The 13672-nt window shown below is 47.2% G+C and overlaps 1 protein-coding gene across 1 annotated transcript in view; it reads right to left on the bottom strand.

The window, feature by feature from the left end:
- STAB1 (stabilin 1) overlaps positions 1–13672 on the bottom strand; it is a 756575-nt gene that overhangs the window by 179579 nt on the left and 563324 nt on the right. Inside the window, exons 48-49 of the mRNA XM_086939405.1 lie at positions 9966–10049; positions 4288–4434 (exon numbers count right to left, since the gene is read on the bottom strand). Coding sequence (XP_086795531.1) covers positions 4288–4434; positions 9966–10049 — 231 coding nt within the window. The remainder of the gene's footprint in view (positions 1–4287; positions 4435–9965; positions 10050–13672) is intronic.

Genomic DNA, 13672 nt, shown 5'->3' with positions numbered 1-13672 from the left:
GTGGCTGTATGGGTGTATGAGTGGGTGTGATACAGTCTGGATGAGTGAGTGGCTGTATGGGTGTATAAGTGGGTGTGATACTGTCTGGATGTGTGAGTGGCTGTATGGGTGTATAAGTAGGTGTGATACTGTCTGGATGAGTGAGTGGCTGTATGGGTGTATACATGGGTGTGATACTGTCTGGATGTGTGAGTGGCTGTATGGGTGTATAAGTAGGTGTGATACTGTCTGGATGAGTGAGTGGCTGTATGGGTGCATAAGTGGGTGTGATACTGTCTGGATGTGTGAGTGGCTGTATGGGTGTATAAGTGGGTGTGATACTGTCTGGATGAGTGAGTGGCTGTATGGGTGTATGAGTGGGTGTGATACAGTCTGGATGAGTGAGTGGCTGTATGGGTGTATAAGTGGGTGTGATACTCACTGGATGTGTGAGTGGCTGTTTTGGTGTATAAGTGGGTGTGATACTGTCTGGATGTGTGAGTGGCTGTATGGGTGTATACGTAGGTGTGATACTGTCTGGATGAGTGAGTGGCTGTATGGGTGTATAAGTGGGTGTGATACTGTCTGGATGTGTGAGTGGCTGTATGGGTGTATAAGTAGGTGTGATACTGTCTGGATGAGTGAGTGGCTGTATGGGTGTACACGTGGGTGTGATACTGTCTGGATGTGTGAGTGGCTGTATGGGTGTATAAGTGGGTGTGATACTGTCTGGATGAGTGAGTGGCTGTATTGGTGAGTTGATGCATGAGTGGTTTTGTGGTAAAAAAGGTAATCAAGGGTGACTTTGGAGCAGGAGGAGTGTTGCTACTGATAATTGCACCATTGAATTTAAGGTTTCACAGGTAATATTGGGGCGTTGTAATCCTTGGCAACAAAGGAGTCGCAGGATCAGCAACAGTGGACATTCAGCGTTACATGCCACGGAGCTTGATGGGCGTGGTAATGTCATTGCGACAATCACATTTTTAGATCATATTTTGAATAAGGGTACAATTGTGAATACTCTCTGTATAGCTCTGTTAGGAGTGGATTGGCATACACGTTGGGGGCATCAGTGCAAGCCTCAAATGTTCTCTGTGCATGATGTCAGAGTGGAGCACATATGTTTGGTAACGGTCCACTAGTGTGCATTGTACCAGCTGTGATCCCTGTGTGCCGCATCAGCGATAGGCACGCTGAAAGTTTTTTGTGCCGGTGATGGGCACACCATCTATTGACCTACTTGGATGTGAAAGCAGTAGTCCATGCGTGTGGCATCTGTGATAGACACACTTTGTGTTCAGTGATGGGCACACCTTTAAATGGCTGTGCTGTAAGTCCAGGTACTTTGCACGATTGACACAACCATTCAAGGCATTTGAATGGATATGCAATACATGCAATGTTCTCATATTGACAAAAGGTGATTCCTGCAAGGGTTTTATTGAGTTCTTGTTGTGACAGATAACCCTAGCCTTAGGTTTCTAGTTTGTGTTTCTATGGCGTCACAAATACCCATGCCGCCAGCATTTTTAGAAAATCCTGGTCAACCCTGAGTGGTGAGGGAGGATTGGAAAGATGCTTTTGAGACATACTTGGAGGCCGATGGGGCGGGGGACGTATAAGTAGCAAAGAAGAAGTTGGCTATATTAAAGCACTGCTTAGGGATGGAAGGAAGGAAAGTTTTAAAAACTTTGCCCAGGCAGTCAGTAGAAACTTGAAATGAAGATACAGGGTCAGACACTTCAGGAAAAGATGTGTATGATATGGCTTTAAATAAAATAGAGGAACATTATGAGAAAAAGTGAGCATTGTGGTAGGGAGGCATACGTTTTTTTGCCAGAGTTCAGGTACAAGGTGAATCCATGGATCGATATTTGGCAGCATTAAGGGGACACACAGGTTCAAGGATCTCAGAGACAAGTTTATAAGAAATTAAATGATCAATAGAACATTCATCACGAAGATTCAAGGAAAATTGCTAGGCCTGAAGGACCCCACACTTGACAAAACTATAGAAGTGGCAAAATGTATGGAAAATACCTCCCGATATGTGGAAGAATTGGGAGGGGTGGCAGCCTAGGGTAATGATGATGCAGGAAATGTTACTGCAGAAACCTGACGAAGAAAGCGTCAAAGGGGTAAAGATTCAAGAGGGTGAAAAAGAAAAAACATATTTTAGGTGTGGCAGTTCAAGAGACATGGCGGAAGCTAGGAAGTGTCCAGCTGCCAATAGTAGATGCTTTAAATGTAAGAAGCTGGGGGATTTTTGGAGAGTTTGTAGAAGGATTGATACACCTAGGCACAAAAGATCTGTTCATTGCGCGAACAATGATGGACAGGCACACCAACGAGAAGAATCAAGTGAAAATGAAGATGATGGCGTAGAGATACTGGTGGTGAGTGAGTCTGGGGAGAGAGCTTTTCGTCCCCCAAAATGTGTCATTTACATTAAAGGGAAAGAGGTGCAAGGTGGGTGGATTCATGTTCTCCATCATTTTTATTGACAAATCCACATGGGAACTTGGGGCGTTGTCTCCTACAGATGCAGAACCTGAAGGATACTGCGGTAGGAACTTTGTAACAAAGTTGAAATTCCAAGATAGAACTGCTATCGAAAAGTGTATGTGGTCAAAGTTTTCCTGCCTCCGACGATATCGGGAGCCTCAAACTTCTTGTTGGAGCCAAAGCTCCCGCCGAGGACCGACAGGTCAACTGACCACTGTCGCCGATTCCCTCTTCGGATCCAGACTGCAGCCCAACCCACTGACGACCACGGCGGTGAGGATTTTTGTCCAGAAAAAAACAGCTAAGTCCGAAGGTGAACTTTCCACCAGGACGAGCTTGGTCCCTGTATTCCACCCATGCTCAATCAAGGTCAGCCTCAGCTTTTGACTTGGATGCGTCTGCTGCGACCTGATACCGCAGTTGGTGCTTTGCAGTTTTGGCACTAGAAGTATTTATAAAATCTAAAAATCAGGTCTCTGGTTCTGTTGATTCTGTTGTTATTTTGTTGTGTGTTAAAGTTTACTCTATTTCTAATAACTGGAGTGGGAGTTTTAGTGTGTTGTACAATATAGTTTTTTGTTACTGATAAGTGCTTTACACATTTCTCCTAAGTTAAGCCGGTCAGCTCTGTGCTACAGCTGCCAAGGGTTGAGCTCACATTTAAATTATTGAGACCTAACTGAACCTTGTTCGAAATTATAGTATTATTCCTAGGTAAGGACCCACATGCACTCTAACCTCTTACACTACTGAACTAATGCTGGAGTACTACTGAACTACTACTACTGTACGAACACTGCTGTACTACCACTGCTGTAATACTACTGAACTACTACTGCATACTAGCCAACTACTATTGCTGTACTACTACTAAACTACTTCAGCTGTACTAAAACTGTTGTACTACTAGTGATCTACAACTATTGCTGAAATACTAGTGAACTCCTACTGCTGAGCTGCTACTACTGTAATGCTATGGCTGTACTTCTAAATTAGTACTGCTGTACTGTCACTACTGCTGGACTACGGAAGTGCTGTACTTCTAATCTTCTGTTGTTTAAGGATTTCTGTGTGTCAGCACCAGCAGCTCTACTCCTGAGAGGCCCTTGGTTCACCAGCGTATTAACATGCATGTACGTATGCCCGTGTGTACGTATGCAGGTATGTACATATGCCCGTGTGTACGTACACAGGTATGTACGTATGCCCGTGTGTACGTATGCAGGCATGTACGTATGCCCGTGTGTACATATGCAGGTATGTACGTATGCCTGTGTGTACATATGCAGGTATGTACGTATGCCTGTGTGTACGTATGCAGGTATGTACGTATGCCCGTGTGTACGTACACAGGTATGTACGTATGCCCGTGTGTACGTATGCAGGTATGTACATATGCCCGTGTGTACGTACACAGGTATGTACGTATGCCCGTGTGTACGTATGCAGGCATGTACGTATGCCCGTGTGTACATATGCAGGTATGTACGTATGCCTGTGTGTACGTATGCAGGTATGTACGTATGCCCGTGTGTACGTACACAGGTATGTACGTATGCCCGTGTGTACGTATGCAGGCATGTACGTATGCCTGTGTGTACTATGCAGGTATGTACATATGCCCATGTGCACGTATGCAGGTATGTATGTCTGTAAAAGGTATTTCTATAGCGTGACCTGGCCAGAATAGAGTGACAGACAAGGACACAATGAATGAGTACCCGCAGAGACCACACATGGCTTGAATGGAAGGAATATTTGAAATGGTGACTATTTGGGGTCAAACTCTGGCTACATTACCTCTTTGACGGAGATCCCGATCCTGCTCCCGATCAGCGAGGTGATGGAGGTCTGGGCCTGGAGGTCGCTGAGCAGCAGCCGTTGACACCCCACCGCATGGTACAGGATCAGGTCTCTAATGAGCCTGTGGTTCATCCACTCCTGAATCTAAGAGAGGGAGAGGTAAGTCAGGGTAGAATCCATTCTTTTTCAATTTCCATTTTGTGACCCTTCATAGGAGCTTGCAGCACATCTGAGGGGTGATGAAATGTGCTAAGCTTGCAGAGACCATAAGGTCTTGAGAAGTAAAGGAAATCATGAGCCTGTGAGTGTACGGCTGCTTTGCTTTGGTTGCAGAATGAGTTGATAAATGCTTGGAAATCTTCCTCGCCTTACGCTGGGTAAAATGTCCTGATTGGCTATATACCTTGAGCAACATGTAATCAAAACTATAAAAACTCACGTGAACCAGTGTGACTTGAGGTCAGGCACCGTGAGGAAGATGTCCAGCTCCTAACACTTGCCAGCAAGCTGCGTACTCTCTCAAAGCTCGTCCCTCTATCTATGGATCGATACTCTATACACAGAGACACAAAGAGTTATCCTCCCTATGTACCAGAGCACAAAGATTCCAACAGTACTCAACTTTATCGACTGCCCCAAAGACTGCCTCTAAATCAGGTTGGACATCACAGTATCTTTAGCAAACGCGGTGTCTTCTTTCTGAAACATTGCTCACAGAAATAGCTGCCCATGGGGTGTAGACTTTCTATTATGGACTAGAATGGGATGATCTTCTAATAAATGATGCTTAGGACAGAGAGACTAAACTACTCACCTTCAGTAACTCTCTTATGGTGGATCCTCTTTGTAATTACAGATTCCTCACCCTGTGAATCTCCTCTGGTGCCAGATGGGTTGGAAACTCTTACCGAGTGGTAGATGACAGTATTGGCCCCTACCGTATCTCTGAGCCACATAAGGGCGCCAGCCCTCTCGCTGACATCAGTTTACCTCTTTTCCCACACCGTAGATCCCTGGCACAGCTGAAAGATTGCACTAATAGCTGTCAATGTGCAAAGCTAACTTCCAATCACTTTGACTCCTAGAAGACCATGCCACGGAACGGGGAGGGCGGGCAGCAAGGAATCTGGTAAAGTGTCCTCCAGAAATAACCTTACCGAAGGTGAGTAACTTATTCTTCTAACCGATGCCGAAACAAATGCTGAAAAAAACTTTAAACACAAATTACTTAAAACCCACCCGGAAACCCTTATCCCAGATCCCTACTTCTCCATCAAAAAAGGTGTTACTATAAATGATCTCATTTTCTACACTAAACGACATAAACAATGGAGGAAGGCATCTACTCACTGCTCCAGATCTCCACCTCCCTGAAGACTTCACCATTCCCGGCTTATAGAGCTGAAGCCACCTTCTCCCTTTACAAAATCGGAATCATCCTATGCAAGCTTCACACTGCAACCTAGTGGTATTTGAATTTTTTTTCCCATCATCTTGAATACAGTGGCTAACATCAAATCCACCCCCTCCCTAGGAGCTGCTGGCTCCCATGAGGTTCCCCAGTCTCCTCAAAGCCTATCCTATATCACACGAGACCCCGCTTCTGACCCTCCCTTAGCTCCGAAGGGCCTCTTTTAGTTACCTTTACACATAAGAACAATTCTCCTTCAATGTCAGTCTGCATGCTCTACCCTCCTCGAGGATAGCTAGCTCTAACTCCCCTAGCGCCATAGATCACAGCATCACCCCAGTCTCCCCCGTGATCCCTTCCCCCATCCCACCCCTCAATCCTAGCCTGCTCCCGCAGGCTCTTAGAGGTCAATATTTGTCTAACCCTTCTTCCCCCATCCCACCCAACCCTGCGTGTATCCAGCACTGGGGGCCATATTATCAAGAAAGGGCGATACATTATCGCTGCTTTTATCTGCAGGAAACTGCAGCTAAAGCGGCGATAATGAGCTTGATAATAGGTCCTTGTGAATTCCCACAGAAGCCCAGGTTAACACCAGAGTCTGGACCTCTATGGGAATTCACAAGGGCATATTATCAAGCCCATTATCGCCGCTTTAGCGGCAGTTTCCTGCCAATAAAAGCGGCGATAATGTATCGCCCTTTCTTGATCATATGGCCCCAAGTCCCAGAATCCCTCCCCACTGGGCACACACATTCACCGCCAGGACTACTGTCTCCCGCACCCACTAGTTCTCCCCCACCGCAGGGTCCCCTGAACTTTGCCTCGCACTCCATTTCCCCACTTTATTGGAAGCCAGACTAAATGAGATCTCACTTTGCCTCCAGTAACTTAAGGCAGAGGCCGAAGCCTGCACATGTCACCGCAGAACTGTCTGTTACCTCGAGGTTAAGCCGCTCCACAATGACTCATCACCCCATCCACAGGCTCCCATTTAAAGGGTGTACCTGGCTCCCAGCGTCCCCTCAAATCTTTGGTCATCGTCCTACATGACCCACACACCCCATAGTTGGGTATTTGATCCCCATCCTAACAACCCTTCACGGCCCTCTAGATGACTCAGACTCAGATAGTGATATTCGTTCTCTCCTACTCTCATACGATCCGACACATTCTTCCATCATAACAAACTTGCACCAAATTGAAAGCATCCCTACTAAACCCTTCAGGGAACCGAGGCTGAACACCAGAGCCTTAAATGAGAACAACCTCGGGAGAGTCCCCACCACACTATCTACCCCAATGGACACCAACCCAAAACTCAAATGCATGCTTCTCAACTGTGGATCGACAGTAAGACATGCTGCTGACATTGCCGACCTCATCCTTGCATAGGGCCTTGACCTTGAGACGTTGACTGAAACCCGGCTAAATGACTCAGCTGCTCCCATCCTGGACATTTTAGTGCCTCCCAACTACGATATCATTAGGTTGGATAGAGCAAGTGGACAAGGTGGAGGCATCGCTTGTATACATCGTAGCAATCTCACAGTGAAATTACTACAGTCGGACCTCCTGCCGTCTTGTGAAGACCTATGTTTTGAGGTGGCTGGCAGCAATAATCACCCATGCAAATTGCACACGTTCTACCACCCGCCACACTACAACCTTCCCTTCATAGAACAGATCATGGACATTATCTCATCTAACGAATACGATGATCTTCATGGCACTCAGATTTTCCTGGAAGATTTCAACCTTCACTGGAATGATGTGAATGACCGGGCAGTCAATGGCCTCAAATCCTTCCTGCTGGACCTCAACCTAATCCAAATTTGTGACAGCCCCACGCACACTAACGGAGCTACCGTAGATCTTGTCATTGGTAAGCCCAATACCATCCAACTGGAATCTATCATCCTGTGTGATTGGACAGATCACCGTTGCATCACCTTCTCATCTCAGATTCTGTGAGAGTTAATAGAGTCCAGCCTAAGAACCCCAGACACTGGAAGAGGACAACGAAACATCAACTCGTATGATCTGACTGCTCTCTGCGATAATACCCTGCCCCCTCCTGTGGACATGTATGATGTCCATGACCTTACGGCCCACTATAACCTCTACATGACAAGTGGTCTAGACTCAATGGCGCCTCTACAGCTAAAAAGTCTCCATACTGTGGTACAATGTTAGTCATAATACCGAAAGACAGAATTTGAGACTAGCGGAAAGATTGTGGAGATCCTCTCCCTTCCTTGAACATCTCAACCATCTGAGATCCCTAAGAAGCATCTACAATAAACGCATCAGATACTCGAAAGCCACCTTTTTCAGAAACCAATTAGAGCAAGCAAAAAAAAAGTCCAAAAAACAGTTCAAGCTCATCTAGTGTCAAACAAACAGTCAACCTAACCTCTCCTCATTGGGCCGAGGTCCACAGCCGAACTGCGAAGAATTCACGGATTTCTTCTCGGATAAAACTACTAAGATCGAAGCAGAACTATGCTCCGCCCTTGAGCACCTGTCGATCAGTCCGCCGAACACCCTCCTTCCTCCTTGGTTGGATGTCACCATGCCTGCGCAGCCTTGACCCCTCAAAAACAATGCATTTTGGAGCCTTTTCCAAACCTTGGATGAAACCTTCTAATCACTACAATGACCCCCTGCCATCGAACCTCTTCTCTGAAACTAGATCCTCCATACTCCCTCTTTGGACTAAGATCGTCAATGCTTCGCTGCGGCAAGGTGCTAGTCCGGATTGCTTAAAATCGGGGCAAGTTACCCCTATTCTAAAGAAACCATCTGCTCATCCCAAGGACCTACATTAATTCCACCTAATCTCTAACATCCCCACGTTGGCAAAGCTCCTGGAGAAATGTGTGCTCGGCCAACTGTGTAACCACATCGATCATTTCCAACTCCTGGACCAATTTCAATCCGGTTTCCGCCCGGGGTCATAGTACGGAATCTGCACTTACTCACATTGTAGATGATGCGCTAAGAATGCTGGATCACAATGAATCGTGCCTATTGATCATTCTTGACCTTTCGTCCGCATTCGATACTGTCAAACACGATAACCTAGTTGACCTCCCGGAACACAGGATGGGGTTGTCTGGCCCGGTAGTAAACTGGTTCTCCTCATTCCTTCAGAACAGATCCCAAAGCTTCAAGGTGAACCAGTCCCTGTCTCGTCCTTGGCCGGTCATGCTGGGGGTTCCACAGGGTTCAGCGCTCTCACCCACGCTCTTCAACCTGTTCATGGAGCCTCTGATAACAATCCTACAGCATTCACTATTGGATGCATCGCATGTACGCCGATGATACCCAGCTGTACATGAAGGTTGCCTCCCTGAGGACATCAGGTCCTCAACTCAGTCCTACTGGAGACACAAAGCTGGCTGACACGTAACCACTTGAAGCTAAACCCTCTCAGAACAGATTCCTCCTAATCGCACCACACGAGCAATCTCCTATCATAAAGCAATGGATGAATCAGCTCACTGCTCTGACCTGTAGGCCACACCTCGTTGATTACGCAACCTCTCTGGGAATAATGCTAGACAAGAGTCTGATCATGCAGAAGCCGATTAGTACACTCACCAAACTCAGCATCTTAAGGAAATTTAAACCATTTCTCTCTCCACATGACCTAAAGGTTGCGGTTCAAGCCTTTGTGATCTCAAAGCTAGACTATAGCAGTGCAACCCTTTGCGGCCTTCTAAGAGCGAAGCCCTTGGATTGTATTCGGGGTGAGACTTAGTAGCTGAGAGCTTGAGGTTTCAGTGGTAAATGGAAGGATGTTGCCTAACATCCCCCCTCACACACACACACACACACACACACTACCCCAGGACCAGGCGAACAGGTCTCACAAACTAACTTCAAAGCTTCCTGCCACTAAAACGGAAGTGTTTCGAATTAATACATACATAATATTCATCTTTGATCTATCTTCATCGCATCAGTGATGTAACTCCAGCTCTTTGGGTTACACCTCGTCTCTTTAAGGTTGTAAGTAAAGACATCCTACAATAAGAGAAGAGGAGATTGAAACCTCCAAGGTCCTTGAATCTTCGTTCCTCGCCTTTGGGTGGGTTTGAGAGGGTCCTGGAGGGGGCGCTGTTGCCCTGCAGTGGAACACCAGTGGGCATGGAGGGGCACCCACTGGGTGGCTCTGATGTAGCTAACACACCCACGCTGCCACATCAATCAGACAACAGATGGCAAGCAGAGATGACCCTTGACCCCTGACCCTTACCATAGTATCATTCCACGACACATTCTCGTGTGGGACGAAGACGGTGTAAGGCCCTTCCCCCGTCAAATCCTTTATTTTCGCGATCTGAAAAGGAAAATACTGCATTAGATGGAAGGCTTCAATGGTTTAGGGTTGAGAGGAGAAACAATGGAATGGAATGAGCGGGAGCCAAGGATGCCAGCCTGGCACCCTGCATGCAGGAGTGAGAAGCTGAGGGGAGGTGTCTCCCGACAGAGCCGCTTGGGCACAGAGCTGATGCCAAGTGATGGGCAGAGCTGGACGTGAGGAGAGGCTGAAGCCAGGAGACCTGCCAGGACGTCACTTCCGCCGCTTTCAATAATGCATCTGACTAGACATGAAGAAAGCAGCCGGTCATTGGTGGAGAGGATACACTGGAGCGAGGTACAAAGTCACCTCAGCCTTCCCCGTCATTGCCTCTTTTACATTCTGAACAAACAGGTTGAGAAGACATGATGGATGAGGCAGAGGTGAATGGCACAATGGATGAGGCAGAGGTGAATTGCACCATGGATAAGGTAGGGGGTATGGCACGATGGATGAGGTAGAGGTGAATGGCACGATGGATGAGGTAGAGGTGAATGGCACGATTGATGAGGTAGAGGTGAATGGCACGATGGATGAGGTAGAGGTGAATGGCACGATGGATTAGGTAGGGGGTATGGCACAATGGATGAGGTAGGGGGTATGGCACAATGAATGAGTTAGAGGTGAATGGCACGATGGATGAGGTAGGGGTGAATGGCACGATGGATGAGGTAGGGGTGAATGGCACGATGGATGAGGTAGGGGTGAACGGCACGATGGATGAGGTAGGGGTGAACGGCACGATGGATGAGGTAGGGGGTATGGCACGATGGATGAAGTAGGGGGTATGGCACGGTGAATGAGGTAGAGGTGAATGGCACGATGGATGAGGTAGAGGTGAATTGCACGATGGATGAGGTATGGGTGAATGGCATGATGGATGAGGTAGGGGGTATAGCACGATGGATGAGGTAGGGGGTATGGCACGATGAATGAGGTAGAGGTGAATGGCACGATGGATGAGGTAGAGGTGAATGGCACGATGGATGAGGTAGGGGTGAATGGCACGATGGATGAGGTATTCGGTATAGCACAATGGATGAGGTAGGAGGTATGGCACGATGGATGAGGTAGAGGTGAATGACATGATGAATGAGGTAGAGGTGAATGGCACGATGGATGAGGTAGGGGTGAATGGTGGCCTGCAGAGGCAGAGGTGAAGAATACCTTTGCAAACCTGAACCTCCCTTCGCACTGACCCATCACAGAGCCCTGCTGTCTGCAGAAGGATGGTAGAGTAGCCCACGTGGCCGCCCTGCAGATTCCCTTTGTACTGAAACCCCCTTCGAAAGCCTCATGGCCTACCTCATCTATGGTGAAAAGGGAGCAACACTTGAGAAGAGCAGGAGTAAAGACGTTGGCTCGGCAGAAAGACGGAAATCTGAGCTACAGTCAGTGCAGAAGCAGTGCTCCTTCCACCACCATACCCTGTGTTTCCTTCCAGGCCCACTGACGTCCTCCCTGTGTTAGCCGAATTGTGCACGCTGTAGGCCACATTTCTCTTCTTCTGCATATGTTTTCTTGTTCTGCTCTTTTCCTGGAATTTAGTCTGAACACCACGGACAAGGTCAAACAGCAATGTCCCTTGTTATTCTCTCTGGCCCAGACATTACAAGTGAACACAGCTGCTGTTTGTGTGGACACACGTCTTGTCTCTCTTCAGGCACTAGCGCCTAGACATTACGCGAGAACACAGCTGCTGTTTGTGAGCACACATGTCTTGTCTCTCTTCAGGCACAAGCGCCTAGACATTACACGAGAACACAGCTGCTGTTTGTGAGCACACACGTCTTGTCTCTCTTCAGGCACTAGCGCCTAGATGTTACACGAGAACACAGCTGCTGTTTGTGAGCACACATGTTTTGTCTCTCTTCAGGCACTAGCGCCTAGGCATTACAAGTGACACAGTTGCTGTTTGTGAGCGCACGTCTTGTCTCTCGGCAGGCACTAGCGCCTAGACATTACACGAGAACACAGCTGCTGTTTGTGAGGACACATGTCTTGTCTCTCATCAGGCACTAGCACCTAGACATTATACAAGAACACAGCTGCTGTTTGTGAGCACACATGTCTTGTCTCTCTTCAGGCACAAGCGCCTAGACATTACACGAGAACACAGCTGCTGTTTGTGAGCACACACGTCTTGTCTCTCTTCAGGCACTAGCGCCTAGATGTTACACGAAAACACAGCTGCTGTTTGTGAGCACACATGTTTTGTCTCTCTTCAGGCACTAGCGCCTAGACATTACAAGTGAACACAGTTGCTGTTTGTGAGCACACGTCTTGTCTCTCGGCAGGCACTAGCGCCTAGACATTACACGAGAACACAGCTGCTGTTTGTGAGGACACATGTCTTGTCTCTCATCAGGCACTAGCACCTAGACATTATACAAGAACACAGCTGCTGTATGTGAGCCCACATGTCTTGTCTCTCGTCAGGCACAAGTGCCTAAACATTACACGAGAACACAGGTGCTGTTTGTGAACACACATGTCTTGCCTCTCTGGTCTGGCCTGGCACTAGTGCCTAGACATTACACGAGAACACAGCTGGCCTCGACATTACATGAGCACAGCTGGCCTAGACATTATACGAGAACACAGCTGTTGTATGTGTGCACACATGTCTTGTCTCTCGTCAGGCAATAGCACCTAGACATTACATGAGAACACAGCTGCCGTATGTAAGCACACATGTCTTGTCTCTCGTCAGGAACTAGCGCCTAGACATTACACAAGAACACAGCTGCTGTTTGAGAACACACGTGTCTTGTCTCTCGTCAAGCACTATCGCCTAGACACTACACGAGAACACAGCTGCTGTATGTGAGCACACGTGTCTTGTCTCTCATCGGGCACTAGCGCCTAGACACTACACGAGAACACAGCTGCTGTATGCTTGGTTGGTTGGTTGATTGCTTTATTTCGATATGCATATATCATAAAAGCATTACAAAAAAATATAAAACAGCATATCATGAATGTGACTGTACATTTGGGATAAGAGAATAAAAACACAATTGCTCAGAATAAATTAAGTAAAAATGAATTAAATTGATATAGACAGTCTTTTTAGTCGAATCAACCAAGCCCATTTTAAAAACTTGGATACGGCGCAGACAATGGGAGGGGCTGTGTTAGTTAGTAAAATCCGGAGGGCGACCAAATACTGTTGAGTGCCCAGTTCTCTGCAAATTGGTTTAAGCCAGTGTGACCTAGGGCGCACGTAGTCCGGACATTCAAAAAGAAAGTGTGACACAGTTTCAGGTTTGTCAGAACATAGGGCACAATGACGTGATGCTGGCTGGGACTTATTCCACCTGGAGCAAAAGTCGGCAAGGGGTAGGGTTCCTAGTCGGAATTTGATGTATAAAGTCCGGTCCATGGCGATGGTAATAAGATCCATATAGGGCTCAAAGAAAACAACGTCTTTTATTTTCAAGTATGCTGCGGTGGCGTTGCAGTGACGCTTGTTACTGATGCGCTTCAAGGAAACCCATTCCCAATATAGTTTTTTTAGGGACTCCTTTGGGGGGGCTGAGTGGTTGGACCAGCAAGACCCCAAGCTTATGTCCCCTAACAGATGTTTGATGTCCCTGAGC

Source organism: Lissotriton vulgaris, chromosome 9 (assembly GCF_964263255.1).
Source record: "Lissotriton vulgaris chromosome 9, aLisVul1.2, whole genome shotgun sequence".
NCBI lineage: Eukaryota > Metazoa > Chordata > Amphibia > Caudata > Salamandridae > Lissotriton > Lissotriton vulgaris.
Note: the sequence above shows the minus strand (reverse complement) of the source record. Positions and strands in the feature narration are given on the sequence as shown.